General features: G+C 35.2%; 1 protein-coding gene and 1 pseudogene across 1 annotated transcript; both read right to left on the bottom strand.

Moving 5' to 3' along the window:
- Window positions 1-3,602: 3,602 nt before the first annotated feature.
- LOC128047832 (olfactory receptor 6C1-like) lies at window positions 3,603-4,543 on the bottom strand (annotated as a pseudogene).
- Window positions 4,544-13,546: 9,003 nt separating this feature from the next.
- Window positions 13,547-14,485, bottom strand: LOC128047419 (olfactory receptor 6C3-like). Its single transcript, XM_052639616.1, has one exon. The coding sequence runs from the start codon at window positions 14,483-14,485 to the stop codon at window positions 13,547-13,549; it is 939 nt and encodes a 312-aa protein (XP_052495576.1).
- Between the last annotated feature and the right edge of the window lie 4,502 nt (window positions 14,486-18,987).

The raw sequence follows: 18,987 nt of genomic DNA on the forward strand, positions 1-18,987 counted from the left end.
TATCAGTAACTTCAGATATGCAGATGACATCACCCTTATGGCAGAAAGTGAAGAGGAACTAAAAAGCCTCTTGATGAAAGTGAAAGAGGAGAGCGAAAAAAGTTGGCTTAAAGCTGAACATTCAGAAAATGAAGATCATGGCATCCAGTCCCATCACTTCATGGCAAATCGATGGGGAAACAGTGGAAACAGTGTCAGACTTTTTTTGGGGGGGGCTCCAAAATCACTGCAGATGGTGACTGTAGCCATGAGATTAAAAGATGCTTACTCTTTGGAAGAAAAGTTATGGCCAACCTAGATAGTATATTCCAAAGCAGAGACATTACTTTGCGGGCTAAGGTCCATCTAGCCAAGGCTATGGTTTTTCCAGTGGTCATGTATGGATGTGAGAGTTGGACTGTGAAGAAGGCTGAGCACCAAAGAATTGATGCTTTTGAACTGTGGTGTTGGAGAAGACTCTTGAGAGTCCCTCGGACTGCAAGGAGATCCAACCAGTCCATTCTGAAGGAGATCAGCCCTGGGATTTCTTTGGAAGGAATGATGCTAAAACTGAAGCTCCAGTACTTTGGCCACCTCATGCGAAGAGTTGACTCATTGGAAAAGACTCTGATGCTGGGAGGGATTTGGGGGCAGGAGGAGAAGGGGACAACTGAGGATGAGATGGCTGGATGGCATCCCTGACTCGATGGACGTGAGTCTGAGTGAACTCCGGGAGTTGGTGATGGACAAGGAGGCCTGGCGTGCTGCAATTCATGGGATTGCAGAGTCAGACATGACTGAGCGACTGAACTGAACTGAACTGAACTATGTTATATGCTTTATAAATTCATTTTCATTTCTATAATAAGTTATATATACCTGGCTTACCTGAACTTATACCTGACTTACTGATGGGAAAATATTTGCTTAGAGGTTATAGAAACCTTAAGTTTGTCAGATATTCACCTTATTTAATGCACAAATTGTATTTGAGATAGGATACAAAGAAATGGAGAACCCACTCTTAACTTCCCTTTAACATTTGAATCCCCTTCAATTTTCCATCACTCCCATCCTCACCCTTCCCTTTTTTTGAAAAAAAAAAAAAAAACTTATATCTCTCAAGCGTGTTTATCTCTTAATGATTATTCAGAATGTTGCACCACTAATTAGGTTTGTATTTTCTATTACTAAAATGTGGTTTACATAAATGAGCATTACATTGGTATCTGTAATCACCTCACCTACACACATACACCCACCTTTCCAAATACTTTAGGCATCTATTAAGGCCTTAACAAGTGGAAGAGAAATTTAGCACATGAAATCCTGATTTTCTATAAAAAGGGGAGATTTTGCTTTGTTATCAAGGTTTTAGCCTCTATAAAACTAAAGTGATTTTGTTATAAAATAGTTTAAGGTATAAATAAACAAATAAATAATTTAGGGAATTAAATGATTTAGATATATGCTCTGTTTCAAACTAGTCCTGAATTTGGGAAGGAGCTGTGTATATATCTCAGCTAGATCAGACAATAGAGCTTACTTTTTGTGGAATTGGAGAAAGCGAACTTAACCCTACATATCTAAAATGGTTATTTCTTCACCACATTCTAGTACATATGTATGTGTACTGACTTCTATCGAATTACTATGGGATTTGGAAATATTCCAGTAATCTTGCCTGGAAAATCCCATGGACGGAGGAGCCTGGAAGGCTGCAGTCCATGTGGTCGCTGAGGGTCGGACATAAAAGAACAACTTCACTTTCACTTTTCACTTTCATGCATTGGAGAAGGAAATGGCAACCCACTCCAGTGTTCTTGCCTGGAGAATCCCAGGGACGGATGAGCCTAATGGCTGCCATCTATGGGGTCGCACAGAGTCGGACACGACTGAAATGACTTAGCAGCAGCAGCAGTGATCTATCTAGCACTATATTTACAAAAGTACATATTGTTAAAAGTCTATGTTTTCAATTGATGAAGAGATTATTCAGTTCAGTTCAGATCAATCGCTCAGTTGTGTCCGACTCTTTGCGACCCCATGAACCACAGCACCCCAGGCCTCTCTGTCCATCACCAACTCGCAGAGATTACTCAAACTCATGTCCATTGAGTCAGTGATGCCATCCAACCATCTCATCCTCTGTCATCCCCTTCTCCTCTCTCCTTCAATTTTTCCCAGGATCAGGGTCTTTTCAAATGAGTCAGCTCCTTGCATCAGGTGGCCAAAGTATTGGAGTTTCAGCTTCAGCATCAGTCCTTCCAATGAACATGCAGGATTGATTTCCTTTAGGATGGACTGGCTGGATCTCCTTGTAGTCCAAGGGACTCTCAAGAGTCTTCTCCAACACCACAGTTAAAAGCATCAATTTTGGGGGGCTTAGCTTTCTTTTTGGTTCAACTCTCACATCTATACATGACAGCTGGAAAAACCATCACCTTGACTAAATGGACATTTGTTGGCAAAGTAATGTCTCTGCTTTTGAATATGCCATCTAGGTTGGTCATAACTTTTCTTCCAAGGAGCAAGTATTTTTTAATTTCATGGCTGCAGTCACCATCTGCAGTGATTTTGGAGCCCCCAAAAATAAAGTCAGGCACTGTTTCCACTGTTTCTCCATCTACTTCCCATGAAGTGATGGGCCTGGATGCCATGATCTTCGTTTTCTGAATGTTGAGCTTTAAGCCAACTTTTTCACTCTCTTCTTTCACTTTCATCAAGAGGCTCTTCAGTTCTTCTTCACTTTCTGCCATAAGGGTGGTGAAGAAATTATTAGGACATACCTTATTAACGTGTGCCATAAATAATCTTTCTGTTTTTAAATGAAAATATTTACATTTTTAAATAATCTATACAGCATTTAACATCATTTCCCCCAGATAAATAGTGAAGGGACTTCCCTGAGGCTCTAGTGGCTAAGAATCTATCTGCCAATCAGGAGACACAAGGACAATCCCTGGGACAGGAAGATCCCATATACCATGGAGCAGCTAGGTCCCTCTGCCACAACTACTGAGCCAGTACTCTAGAGCCTACCAGCTACAACTACTGATGCCATGCACCACAATTATGGAAGTCTGCATGCCTAGAGCCCTTGCTCCATAACAAGAGAAGCCACTGCAATAAGAAACCCATGCACTGCAACAAAGAGTAGCTCCATCTTGCCTCAATGAGAGAAAGCCCACGAGAAGCAATGAAGAGTCAGTAAAAAAAATAATAATAATAAATAAATAATAAACAGATAAACTTTTAAAAACCTATAAAATGGTAAAAAGGAGTTTCCGTCAAATATACTGTAAATGAAATTCATGATTATATTTCTTGAGTTAACTAAATATCACATCCAAACTCAAAACAGGAATTTATATCAAATAATTTTTAATTTAAGAAGTTGCAACTAACAAAATGTTCAGAAGAATGGGAGTCAGAAAGACATAAGAAAAGTTTTTCAAATTGAATGAGAAATGTATAAACAAATATGATTTTCAACTTCTAGGAATAAAAAGAATAAACAAGGTTTACAGGGAAGCCATTGTGATTTGAATAAGTTATTAAAATTCTTGATTATATATTTTTTAAAGTTGCCCTGCAAAAAGTTTCTAGTTTATTATAGCACATCATTTCATTTGCTTCTGGAAAATAGTCTCTCTTGCCATGTCCATGAAGGCTTGTTTGACTTGCTCATTCTGTAGGCTGTAAATGAAGGGGTTCAGTATGGGGGCTTCTGAGGTGTTTAGCACAGCCACCCCCTTGCTCAAAGACACCCTCTCCTGTGCTGAGGGTTTAATGTACATAAAAATGCAGCTGCCATAAGAGATGGAGAGGACAATCATGTGGGAAGAACATGTGGAAAAGGCCTTTGTCCTCTGACTAGTAGAAGGAATTCTTAAAACTGTTCTGATAATGTATATATAGGACAGAATTATTAATGCCAAAGTGAACATTAGAGTAAACACAGCACAGGAAAACCCCATCATTTCGAGAAAGTTTGTGTCTGAACAAGACAGTTGAAGCAAAGGAAAATAATCACAGGTAAAATGGTCAATAATATTAGACCTACAGTAATCAAGGTTTAAGAGAACATGAGTGCAGGGAATATGATTAAGAATGAAACTTGCCAGGAAGAGAAGACAGGCAGCATGCAGACTCTGTGATTCATGATGGTCATATAATGCAGCGGTTTGAAGATGGCAATGTAACAGTCATAGGACATGGCAGCCAGAAGGTACAACTCAGTGACTCCCAAGAGAATGTAAAGAAATAACTGAGAAATGCAATCATTAAAAGAAATGATTTTATCTCCTGTAATAATGGTGGCCAGGAACTTGGGTATACTGACAGTTGTGAATGATACTTCTAAGATGGAGAAATTTCTGAGGAAGAAATACATGGGGGTTTGGAGGTGGGCATCCAGCAGGGTCAGGGTGATAATGGTCAGGTTCCCAGTGATGCTGAGCATGTAGGTGATGAGCAGAAAGACAAAGCTCACAACCTGAAGTTGTGGGTCATCTGACAGTCCCAGGAGGATAAACTCTATTGTTTCTGTATGGTTTCTCATTCTTCAGTTGCTTGTTTGTTTTTCTGCTTCCAGGAGACCTACAACAGAAAGCACAAGGAATACACTGGAAGAGAAGATTACCAAATATCCTAGTGTAGACCTAGAATTTGATGAAATTAGTATGTCATTTCACCTTCAGGGGAAATTTAAAGCAAATTGATCATGACATTGATCCTTAAGTTTCTTCTGTTTAATAAGTACAACACTCTTTGATTAAGGGAAGTTTAAACTGTAAATATCACAAATCTTGTAGGGCAAGAATATGTTCCTACACTTTTTCTGACACCAAATACTACCTTTCAGAAACATACCCACCAGGTTTCATGAGAATTATCTTTGTGTTAATATTCCAGTGCCTACACAGTTTTCCTCCTGTGTAACTTAAAAGCTTAATTATATTGAGAATCTTTAAAATGGAAAAGATATTGCAATTTTTAAATTAAAAAAATGACTATTTTCTCCTTGACTTCTGTGGTGGCTCAGAGGTAAACTATCTGCCTGCGATGCAGGAGAAGCAGGTTTGATCCCTGGGTTGGAAAGATCCCTGCAGAAGGAAATGGCCACCCACTCCAGGATTCTTACCTGGGAACGGACAGGGGAGCCTGGAATGCCCCGTCCACAGGGTTGCAAAAGAGTTGAACACAACTTATTGACTAAACAACAACAAAACAGCAAATCAAGTTTTGTTAACATCCAGTTTTTTCCTTTTTTTAAGATTTTTATATGTGAACCATTTTTAAAACCTTTACTGAATTTGTTAGAATATTTTTTTTCTGTTAATGTTTTTTGCCATGATGCGTGTGGGATTCTAGTTTCCCCATCAGGAATCCAACCAGGACCCCCTTCATTGGAAGGCAAAGTCTTAACCCCTGGACCACCAGGGAAGTCTCTCAGGTTTTTCAGCTCTTCCTACCTCACTGGAAGTCAGAAATGCTAAAGCCACTGCCACTGGCACATGCAGGTTTTAGAGGCAGAGGGTAAAATGAGATAGACAATCATGTAAGCTTAAGGTCAATATCATCTTTATCCCTGGTGACAGTTTATAATATCACAGCATAACTATGTGTCATCATTATGGACTTTATTCTCATACAACCTATTTCCCTTTATATTTAAAATATTACTTATATATTATGATTATGATGATGGTTAATAAGTAAGATAATTGTCCTTCAGGAAAGCAAATGTTAATATGTTAATGTGTATATGTTTTGGAAATAATGAGTTTTAATTTTTCTTTCTTGGGGAGTAAAATTTAAATGATATTACAGAAGACCAAGGATATGTAGGTTTTAATTCAATTCATTTACTAGGTCTGAAAGTCACTCAGTCCCTTCAAGCCCCATCTATAAATACACACTAATACAAGTCTATCTCATAAAATTATTTTGACCATTAAATGAGCAAATACATGTGAAGCATTTTGAAAAACGTTTATCATTTAATAAAACCCCTAAAAGGCTTTGTTCAATGGAGAAAACATTCCCTAGCCACTGAGCTGAAAACATTTAGGATTGAGATGTTGTGCTATGTAAAAACTTACATCTAAGATAAGCAATAGTGCATAAATTTAGCACCAAGAGAGTCACATAAGAACAATAACAACAAGCAATGAAAATAGAGTAGAACCACGTGACTGTAGAGTACCCAACAGGCATTCTGGGAAAGTGAATCTTATCCTCACTCTTCCACTTTGGGTACATGATCACTTCTCCCAGCATAGTGTATCTGCCTTGTCTACCCATCATTGCTCCCTTTCCACAAACAATCCACTTCTCTCATCTTCAGCTAGGATTTGATCACCACATTTGAGGCATGTTAGATATTTGCCAGGACTTCGACACTGCTACCAATAGCCGCTTCATTTCTCTTCTCCTCATTAATATTAGTAACCTTTCTGAGAAAGACTGTGAAGCTTATATTAACAAAATAAATGTATGTAACTAGCATAGGGGTAGAATATTTGAATGATTTTCAAGTCACCTTCTTCCTTATTCCCGAACAAATGTAATACTCATGGTATGAGTTCAGTAAGAATTTATATTCATCCTTTCAAACCCACCTCGCATACTACAGAATCTCCTGTGAACTCCTCTCTAGTCGGTGTAGCACAAAGTCTTACCTTCAAAGCTATGGCAACATGATCCAGTGCCTAGTATAGTGAGAGTAGATTTAAGATAAACACTTATCTATGTAAGTAATTAATTCTGAGTTTGTTGTTGAATTTCATACTGCCACTAAGTGCAACTCTTCATTTTAAACCAAATTCTAGACTGTATTTCATGTATTTCATGTATCTTGATTTATAAGATGTATTTTCCTACTTTACCTACTTTTCAGGATGCATTATCTGCTTAAGTTAAATACCCTGCATTGAGTACATTTATAACAAAGAACATGTAAAGAAAGCTAAATTTTTGATATAAATTTAAAAAATTGTAAAATATTATTTCAAAATTAATGTCCTTAATTTCTTTACAATTCATTCTTTTTTAAAGTATAAATTTATTTATTTTAATTGGAGATTAATTACTTAACAATATTGTATTGGTTTTGCCATACATCAACATGAATCCACCACAGGTATACACGTGTTCCCCATCCTGAACCCCCCTCCCTCTTCTCTCCCCATAGCATCCCTCTGGGTCATCTCAGTGCACCAGCCCCAAGCATCCAGTATCATGCATCGAACGAATAGCCAATTCATTCTTTTAATGAAGTCTACTCCTGCTCAGTAACATCACTCTTCCTTCATCAGGATTTGCCTTTCATTGAAAGCACTAGTTTTTCATAACAGTTTGCACTCACAAAATACATTCTCATAAACTGACAAACTTTGGTTTCAATCTCAAGATTGAAATTTCTGCAATAACCTACAGGCATTGGAGAGTCAGGTTTCTTTTAAATTATGTTATTATTGTATGATGAACTATGTGTCATTGCACTGTATTTTTAAGCCTATTTCAACCTCATTACATATTCATTTCCTCTTCAGTTTCCTCATAATTTTAATTCTTTGATGAATTATAATACCAGGATTTACACTTTTTGCTGCTGACTAAACTTGTCACAGAATGTATAAAGAGCTGTGAAGAAAGATATTAACAGACGTTAGAAGAATTCATATGAGCGTTACTGGTGATGGACACTAACATAGCCAGGCTTCTAGGGCCAGAGAAAACAGGCTGAAGCAAACTCTAGCAAGAGACGATTTAGTATCATGAAATTGGGAGTGGTATATGAGACTTTGTATGTAAAAAAATTATGAAAATGCAATGGATTTTATTCACCTAACATCAAGTAAGCATGATAAAAAATCATCAGCATTCATTCCTTCATACATCAGCCCTTTGAAAGAAACATATTTCAGTGTTTAACAGGGTATATAAGATTTCAAGAGATTTAAACCACCCCAAGGATGTATTCACGCAGAATATGAAGAATATCTCCAAGCATTTAACCCATGTTTTCAACTTTTATTTCTGAACACAAGTCCATATTTCCCCCTGGAAGAATGTGGTTTAGGTTGCTAAACTTTGCATTTCCTCCGACTCATTTCATAAAAATCAATTCTTGTTTTCTGAGAATCCTTGATACAGATTCTTGGAGCTTTTCAAAATTAAAATTAGTATTATTATTTCTAATTTGTTAATAAGAAGACTGCAAATCATCTTCAATATGTCATTCTGAAAATATTCCTATGGCCTGCCCTTCCTAAACCCCTATTATCATATTAACATTGACAATGAAACTGTAGATAAATTTATGATTTCTTTGATACCCAAGTTGGAAAAGAGACTTCATATTAATGAATACATTCTTTTTAAAGGAATAAAATATATTCCTTTGAGAGACTGAGATAGGCATCTTTGATTGATTCCATTTTATTTTTGGTGTGTTTTGCTGTAGTTGTTTTTAAAATTGTTTTTGTACACTGGGAGGAAAAATCTCTTAAGCAATGACTTTGAAGGTATAGTTGGCACAACTTTTACTGTATCTACCACTTCTCTCTTCTTCAGTTAAACTTCATTGCAGGTCATTAGAAAACTTTGACAAATCATACCAGAAGGCGATGTGCTTCATTCGTTGCATCATTATTTCTTTGTACTTTGTGAGTTTAAAGGGTGTTTTAGGGTTTAGGTTAATGCAGTAAGAAAAAGGAAGTTGTCTAATTACATGTCGTGTGTAACATTTAGTTTGGCTTCATATTATCTTGGACACTGCTCAATCATTCTGACTTTGGGCCATGACACTGGGATCCTTTAAGAATTTGTCTCATCTTGAATGAAGCAAAGACTCCTCAGGAGAACCAGTCAAGTGGTTGGAAGGATTGTTTCATTAGATACTTTTTTTTTTTCACAATTATTATAGAGGACTATTTCCTTGAAGAAATCTGATTAATTTATATTTCTTTATTTCAATAGGGATAGGCAGGTTCAATTCTCAGCATACATACCAGTGTTCACAGACACAACACAAAGGGAAAAAGAGATAACAATTCACATTTAATAAGAAGCCCAGAAACTGTAACATTTATATCTTTGGAGGTTTGTGGTGAATATCAATTCATAACCTCACACTTTCAGTTCATTTGTTAGTGATCTATAATTTAAACAATGAAGGGAAAGTAAATCAACAAAAATTATTATTATTATTATGTTAAAAAATTGTTAACATGCTATTAATTCCATCATTACAGCATTCTAGGGTAAATTATTATCACACAAAATATATGGGCATTGAGGTAAGAAAAACATGAATTTAAAATATTGTAAAGTAATTAACCTCCAATTAAAATAAATAAATTTATATTTTAAAATAGATAAATAAAAATACAAATGGGCCATTTATGGATCTATGACTCTGGATGAGATATTTAATTTTTTAAGCTTCAGTTTTCTGTATTTAAAATGGAGTTGAAATTTCAAAAGTATTTCTTAGAAATAATTGCAATAACATAAAGGAAATTATTCTAAAATCATGTGGCACTTATATGTTAAGAAGACTAATTTTCTTTATTTTTACTTACTTTAATTTTCTTTCCATTGTAATTAATTCTCAACTCTGCGAAGGATAATCATAGCAATTGTGTACTATTTCAATGAAATAATAACTTTTGTATTTTTATTTCATTTAACTCTTATAACATACTTATGAACTTTTAATCTTTATTCCCAAATAAATAACTAAGCTAACTTAGGTTCTGTACCTTAGATGTTTTATATAGCTAGCAAAGAATATACCAAAAATTAAAGTCTATTCTCTTAAACAAATTACTGCAAAGCCTATATTCAGTTAGAAACAAACAATGGAAATAATAATTACCTGCCTTTATTTAATAGCGAGGGCTTTTCTGGTGGCTCAGTGGTAAAGTATCTGCCTGCCAATTCAGGAGACACTGGTTCGATCCCTGGGTTGGGAAGAATTCCTGGAGAAGGAAATGGAAACCCACCCCAGTATTCTTGCCTGGGAATTCTATGGACAGAGTGGGCTATATAGTCCTTAGGGTCACAAAGAGTTGGACATAACTGAGTGACTAACACTACCACTTCCACAGCACAGTGAATCAGTTATACATATGCATACATCCACTCTTTTTTAGATTCTTTTTCCATACAGGTATTACAGAGGATTGAGTACAGTTGCCTGCGCTGTATAGCAAGCTCTTATCCTATTTAATTTGTTGAGTCGATAGGTAATAAATCACTGATAAAATCTGAGAGACTTCCACTGCTATCTATTTGCCAAACTTACCTCTGATTTTTGTATAAGTTCGCTAACATTCGAGTGGCTGCAATATAAACATATTAGCAACTACCAGTGTTGTAATCTATTTCTGCAAAAAAACATTTCTTCTCATTGCACAAATTTGCTTCCTATTGTCAATGTTTTTGTGTTAAATTTCTATTTTATTCAGAAAGGATATGTTTATTTGACAATAGAGAATGAGAAAAAGTAAATATATGCAAGATAAAAAATATCAGGTGTTTAAAAACCCTCTGGAATCGTTTCTGCATAGATTTTAAGTACTTAATGTTTTATCTATTCTCTCTCATACAGGCTCAAGGGAACTAATTCAGCGAATCAAAATTGCCAGAACAGAAATGTACACAAAACACGAAGGAATATAAAACATAAAACACATTAGTATTGGAATTAGAAAAGAAAGCTAGAGAACAGTATCCAATGAGACCAAAACAAACAAACAAACAAACAAAAAACCCAACACTAAGTGTGAAGCCTTTTCCCTTGACATCATTTTTAGACAGATATTAGCAACCAATTATCTTAATTCCTAGTACAGATTTCTTTTTTTTTTTTTTTTTTGGTTCTACATAAATTCTTTAAAACTGCTTTATGTAAAACGTGTTATAAACCAAGTTAAGCATTTCTCTTAAGATAAAATAAATTGAGGTCTATTTTCTGATACACAAATCAAAGGTTTGGTAGCATAACCTCAGATGGGTTCTCAGCAAATTTACACACAGAATAAAAATTTCTTTCTGAGAGAAGTAAGTAAGTCACTTTAGACTGGAAAATGAATTCCAATTCAATAGCAGAAAGTCCAAACTGTCTTTTTTTTTTTTTTTTTAAGTTTTATTTTTATTTTATTTTATTTTTTTTTAATTTTAAAATCTTTAATTCTTACATGTGTTCCCAAACATGAACCCCCCTCCCACCTCCCTCCCCATAACATCTCTGTGGGTCATCCCCATGCACCAGCCCCAAGCATGCTGTATCCTGCGTCAGACATAGACTAGCGATTCAATTCTTACATGATAGTATACATGATAGAATGCCATTCTCCCAAATCATCCCACCCTCTCCCTCTCCCTCTGAGTCCAAAAGTCCGTTATAGACAGCTGCGTCTTTTTTCCTGTCTTGCATACAGGGTCGTCGTTGCCATCTTTCTAAATTCCATATATATGTGTTAGTATACTGTATTGGTCTTTTTCTTTCTGGCTTACTTCACTCTGTATAATTGGCTCCAGTTTCGTCCATCTCATCAGAACTGATTCAAATGAATTCTTTTTAACGGCTGAGTAATACTCCATTGTGTATATGTACCACAGCTTTCTTATCCATTCATCTGCTGATGGACATCTAGGTTGTTTCCATGTCCTGGCTATTATAAACAGTGCTGCGATGAACATTGGGGTACATGTGTCTCTTTCAATTCTGGTTTCCTCGGTGTGTATGCCCAGCAGTGGGATTGCTGGGTCATAAGGGAGTTCTATTTGCAATTTTTTAAGGAATCTCCACACTGTTCTCCATAGAGGCTGTACTAGTTTGCATTCCCACCAACAGTGTAGGAGGGTTCCCTTTTCTCCACACCCTCTCCAGCATTTATCCTAGTACAGATTTCTGCCCAATATTCCATGTCATTTTTTTTAAACTGGTAATCTACCACATTTAACTAACTACATTCATTAACTCCATTATTTTTAATCTGTCTTGCAGTAAAAAAATTTGTTACCATTATACTGCTATACAGTAAAAGTATAATAGTTTATACTTTTTTCCTATTCCTTCTGTTGCTCAGCACAACAGAAATTGAAGAGGTATCTTGTTTTGATTAATGCATAAACCTGTATTCCAAGCATAACTTTTGGAGTTAGTACCTTGGTAAATAGAATATAATTATATTAATATAAACACACACAAGTGAAATGATGGGGTGAAAGGCAACAGAATCATTCAGGTCTTTAGTAAACACTGTACGAAATTTGCAGGTCCTTACAGAGTTTCAAATAAGTATATAGTCAAACATATAAACACTTTTTGTTTGCTTTTTCAAACTGAGCTCTCATATTGGTTATATTGGAGAAGGCAAGGGTGACTCACTCCAGTATTCTTGCCTGGGAAAGCTCATCAATAGAAGAGCCTGGGGGGCTAATAGTCTATGGGGTCACAAAGAGTCAGACATGACTAAAGAGCTGCAGCAGCATTGACTAATTAGGCAAATTATTCAGACGAATCCCTCAAATTTTCTGAGCATCTATTTACACATTTGTATATGAGATAATGATGCCTAATTTGTCATACAGCCTGTCAGGTGGTTCAGTGGTAAAGAATCTGCCTGCCAGTGAGGAGATGCAGGAGATTCGAGTTCGATCCCTGAGTCAGGAAGGTCCCCTGGAGGAGAAAATGGCCACCCACTCCTGTATTCTTGCCTGGGAAATCCCAGGGACAGAGGAGCCTGGTGGGCTACAGCCCATGGGTTGAAAAAAGTTGGACACTGAGAACACGTGCAATTTGCCATATATCTGTAAGATTACATAAGATATGAAACAGAACATACTTAATTCAGCATACATAAACCAATAAATGCTCTCTGTAGAAGAAATATTATTCAAGAAATTCCTGTTAAATTTTCAGGTGGCATTAGAGTCATAGTAGCTAACTATTCCTTTTTAAGTATTTATAAAAATAATGTAGATACATAAGGAGAGTATATGAAATAAACATAACACATGCCTTCAGCATAACTAAGAATTATGAGATATTATGAACTTCTAGTTATCTGAAAGTAGGAAAAATAAATATCCAAGTCCATCGGATGAGTGGAAAGAACTGGACAGATACTGCAGATAGTGTGCAAAAAATATAGTTGTCGATTATTTATTTCATATTCCACAACTTTAAGAAATTGCTATATTAGTACCAAAAGATAATATTTAAGAGTAAGCTGATTAAAACATTAAAATGTTTACTTCTTTAGAAATTACCATATTAAATATTTTATTCAATACGAGATTATTTACTATTCCGAATAATGGATAAAATAATTTATGTTCTAAAGCTACTGGTTTTCTACTTGGAATTGTAAGTCAGTGATTATATGGAAGCTATAGATAGTTTGAAGGGAAGACAAAGCATAGTCAATTTCATTAAAAAGGAAGTTTGAGCTAATGAGCTCAGCAGTGCAGATGATATCTGTGAGATGGAGCTAGGTGGACACTGTAGAAGTTAAATTGCATTCATTCATGTTAATACACACTTTCATTCATTTCTAGAAAATATCACTTTATGAACCAAGCTTTTCAAAGCTTGTTTTACTTGGTTGTTCCTCAAGGTATAAATAAAAGGATTTAACATGGGGGCAATTGAAGTGTTGAGAATAGCTACTCCTTTGGTCAATGAAGCTCTTTCTTTTGCTGAAGGCTTGACATACATGAATATACAGCTTCCATAAGAAATGGAAATGACAATCATGTGAGAGGAACATGTGGAGAAAGCCTTTTTCCTCTGAGTAGCCGATGGTATTCGCAAAATGGTGCTAATAATGCACATGTAGGATAGAATCACTAATGCCAATGTGAAGAGCAGAGTCACAAAAGCAAAGTAAAAGCCAATCATCTCTAAAAGCCATGTATCTGAGCATGAGAGTTGCAAAATGGGGAAGTAATCACAGGAGAAGTGATCAATTATGTTGGAAGCACAGAAATCCAGCTGAAGGATAAGCATGAGTGGTGGGAAAATGGTAAGAAACCCTCCTAGCCATGAACTAAAGACCAGCAAGGTGCAGATTTTCTTGTTCATGATGGTGGTGTAGTGGAGAGGCTTGCAGATGGCAACATACCGATCATAAGACATGGCAGTGAGAAGGAAAAACTCAGACACACCCATGAAGATGAAGAAAAATAACTGAGCCAAGCAATTGTTATAGGAAATAGTCTTGACTTTAGTAATGATTGCCCCCAAAAACCTGGGGATAGAGACACTGGTGAATGTAATCTCTAAGAAGGAGAAATTCCGGAGGAAATAATACATCGGCGTCTTTAGATGACAGTCTGTTAAAGTGAGGATGATGATGGTTAGGTTTCCAGCAACACTCAATACGTAAGCCAGAAATAAAAAGATAAAAATGACAACCTGAAGCTCTGGGTTGTCTGATATGCCCAAGAGGACGAATTCTGTGAGCATTGTGTGGTTTCTCATACTGATTTTATTGTCTTTAAGCCAAATCTGTTGGTATAAAACAAAACGAAGAATAAGTGAACAGTAAAGGAATTGAAGATTTAGATATTGGAATTATTAGTTCTCATTAAAGGAAGCACTGGACCTTTTTTCCTGTAAGAATTTTTGCAATATCCACTCACTTATACTAAAGTAAAATACACATTGTCTATTAAAGAGAAAAAATGTATTTACAGGTCTATGTTAAAAGTCCCCACATTAGAGATTTGACATAAAACCTCTACATAGGACTAAATTTTCTATGTGAGCAAATATCTTTTAATTACATTTTCTACAGCCATATTTACTACCCAAATCTGTAGTTTAGATATTAAGACGTTAGTTTCTAGTTTCCAGGATGCTGTGCTTATAGGATTGAAATATCTAATTTTGAGTTATGGTTCTGACACCATGTACAAACTGTATTGGCTTAGGAGGTTTCAGTGGCAACTGATGACCCAATGACAATTCCTGAGCTTAACAATAGCTATGATTTTTTCTTGGTATATGTTTCTTCAATATGCCCAAAATAAATAAATGTGTTTACAATCACATATACATGGAACTAGAATTGCCTTGCTTATAAATAAGAACAAAGTTCTAAATGCAAAGAAAAAATAAGAAATTAGAGATATTGACTAGTGCCACATAGAGCTATATGAATATTGCATTTCTATGACATACTGATCCTTGTATGGCAAAACCAATACAATATTGTAAAGTAATTAACCTCCAATTAAATAAATTTATATTAAAAATAAATAAATAAAAATAAATTTACAGTCATCTCATTTTTTAAATTTTGCTGTCTTTACTGTCTTTTTACCCTTATCTGTCTGAGGACAGGACAGAACACAAGAGGGAGACTTCTGATTCCAGAATATCCCATTAACTTCTTTCTAGGAGGCTAAGTCATTAGAATAAATAAAATTCTGTTTAAGATTTACTGTTTAGTAACCAAAATTGTTCAAAAGTAATCTATAAAATTTTTATTCATCTTGATCACTCTTTATTCTTAACCAGAATTGTGTCTCTGTGTAAGCTCTTATGAATATTTATTTTCTTTATATAGCATGAACTAGAACAGTCAGCAGGTGGTAAGTATCAAAGCTCATATAGTGCCTTCATTTGCTCTTTAAGTCCTTCCTAACAATCAGCATTTTCTTCCTTTAAGAATAAACATATTTTGTTATACATATTAGCAAAATTGGCAGATCAAAAGGCAGAAACTACTGCTGTGTTTTGAACAATGGTTGAAATATTAAAATACAAAACAAGTAAAAGTAAATATGTTAAAGCAATTTATTCTGACAAAATAAACTTTTGGATGGAAAAAAGGTGAAATATACATTTAAAAACTTGGAACATTCATACTTTCTGATACATCTAATGATTCCAGTCAGAAATATAATCCTAGATTTTCCTCATTTACTTAAAATATGAGATGTAATGCATTTGTATTATACTTTAGGAGATTTTTTGGTCATTATCTCATCCTTGTCTCCATTATATAAAAGTATCTCACATAGAGAAAACACAGGCTTGATTTCATGGATATTTTCTACAAACTCTGCTACAAAAATTTGTTTTTCATTTCTTTCGTCTTGCCATATAAAGGTAAATAAACATTGTCCTGACTGAAACTTTAAGAAATTATTCTTGTAATCCTGAGAGTTCTTGAAGGAAAAGTTGAAGAAACACTGCTTAATGACTAGAAGGTAAAACATATCCAAGCTCCCTGGGTAAGATGAAGATTGACTATTACCAAAAGAGTAAATGATTTTACCTTCTTTGGTCACTGCTTAAATCTCTGAAACCAGAGGGATGATAGAAAGGGTGTAAGAAGAGATAATTCAAGAGATGTAGTGATGTCATGACATACACTTTTCCAGAAGCTAATGAATAGAACAGGATAAAAGGAAAAGTGTGCCAACCAGTTGGTTTTCCTTTGGTTGAACTTAAATTTCTCTAATAAGCACATGGCACTCAGTCCACACTTGGGAGGTAATTTATCCTCAGTTCCTTTGGGGCGGATTGAATACAGGGCTGAGCTATACCACAGTGGACCCTTCACTAAGGGCAGTACCTATGTTTCACTCATTTTCACATCTCCACCAGCACAAAGTAGAATGAATGAATAAAGAAAGCATTTTAATATCCTTAAAAATAAGAAGAGTATTTGAAACTTTTGTATTTTTCATTCTAATAGTTACTTATGTTTAATGTTATGAGAATCAAGTATGAGAGAACCAGTATCAAATCAGCACATTGTGACTTATGGGATGACCCTTATGTTTCCAAATGAATTTTTGTTTGCCCTCAAAGCTTGTACTGTGTTCTGCTACATATTTTTCTATATATTCAGCTCTAAACATAGCCACATTCACACTCTCAGAGATACATTTTTTTCTTCTTATATTAATGCTACTTTATTACAGAAAATATTGGGCAATTTTCTTTATTTTCAGTTAATAATATGTAATGGATATTATTCGTTGTCAAATTATCTAGATGGAACTCATTATAATGATTGCATAGAATATCAGAGAGGATGTATATAATTTGGTAATTTCATTGTTGATTGAGATTTAAGGAATTAGTCTGCTACCAATTTCACATCATTGGTTACAATGTTGTCTGTTTTTATGCATTTTTTTTGCATACATAGAAGTATTGATATAACATATATACTAAATTTTAATAGATACTTCAAAATTTCTCTCCTACAGACAAGAATGAACTCTTTCAGTGCATCCTAATCAGTACTGGATTCATTCACAAATTTTATAGAAGGATGAAAATGATGCCACAATTAATTTAATAAAAATACCATAAAGACTGCATCATGGTGCCTAGGTGACTAGGTTTTGAGGTTAAAGAGAGCCAAGCTCTTTATAAACTTTCCAGCTTGATTTAACCTTTCTGAGATTGCTCTACCCATAAAATGAGAATCCTAACAGTCCTCATTCATAGTATACTGTAAAGATTAAAGTGATAATGTATAAATTAGCAGAATAGTCCCAACTCAGGGATCGAACTCAGGTCTCCCACATTGCAGGGAGAATCTTTACCAGCTGAGCCATCAGGGAAGCCCAAGAATACTGGAGTGGTAGCCTCCAGTGGGGTTCAATGGATAAAACAGGGTAGCCTATCCATTATCCGGCAGAGCTTTCTGACCCAAGAATCAAACTGGGTTCTTCCGCATTGCAAGCGGATTCTTTACCAACTGAGGTCCCAGGGAAGCTCTAGTAGTGTATAAACGTCAATCTTACTTTAAATTTCACATTCTGCAATTAATAGATTGAACATTTTTATTTCTATTTCCCATCCATTAATGGTCTATTTTAACCTGTGTTCACTTTTCCTTGGCTTTGTTGTCTTTTTATTTATTAGTAGGATATATCTGTTATGAATAGTAACCCACAGTCATATCTGTGGCTGGATGTTTTCAGAGATGAGCCTTCCTTTTTAACTTTTAATGGAGTGGTTTAACTATGAAAGTTGTACAGTCTGTCATGAATTCTTGGTGACCTATTCTCAGTACATCCTTCCATGTATTTCAAAATTCTATAAATATCTGCTTACATTCAACACTTCTATGACATTGCTTTCTACATTTTTGTCTTTGGTCCATCCAGAATTTATTATTATATCAGATATGGATATTTTTTTTCTTTTTAAATGCATAACTAATTGTCCTCAATGAGCTAGAGACAATATGAGAGTTTGGACAGTGAGTTGCTAAGAGCATCAATGTCCTGTTATCCCGTTAACAGATTCTGTCTAGCTCATTGTTCTCGTTACCAAGATTTGTAAGTCATCTTTCAGCTGAGAAAATAACTGACTCAACTGAAATATTGCCTTGCCTTGAGAAACTCATAATTCTCGTATTCCCAAAAAAAAAAAGAAGTTTCTTTGACTTCAATATAAAGAGTCTAATTTTAACAGAGTCAAAGTCCTGTAAGATTGAATCCCCTCCTTCCATTCAGACCTACTGCCTTATATCCACCTTCACTTTTTCATTGGAGGATACTTGTGTTTTTTGTTTATTTGTTTCAACAGTCTGATGATCTGCTTCTTGGAAGTGGTTTCTTTGGAACTTCTATTGTCTTCTAGTCATCCAATAAATCTACTTTATTCTTTATGGCAGTATTCCCTGAATCTTTGATTTTCCCAAACTCTTACATGTTTCCATTATGCCTTGCACTTCATCTTTGCAATAGTGATTATATTTTAATTGCTAACATGGTCTCATTCTCACTAGACTGTAAGTTTCATGGTATAAGTGATAAGTCACATGTGCGGATATTTAAATAAAAATATGAATTAGTTGCAGTGAGACGACCCAGAGGGATGGTACGGGGAGGGAGGAGGGAGGGGGGTTCAAGATGGGGAACATGTGTATACCTGTGGCAGATTCATGTTGATGTATGGCAAAACCAATATAATATTTTAAAGTAATTAACCTCCAATTAAAATAAATA

Source organism: Budorcas taxicolor, chromosome 5, assembly GCF_023091745.1.
Source record: "Budorcas taxicolor isolate Tak-1 chromosome 5, Takin1.1, whole genome shotgun sequence".
Taxonomy (NCBI): domain Eukaryota; kingdom Metazoa; phylum Chordata; class Mammalia; order Artiodactyla; family Bovidae; genus Budorcas; species Budorcas taxicolor.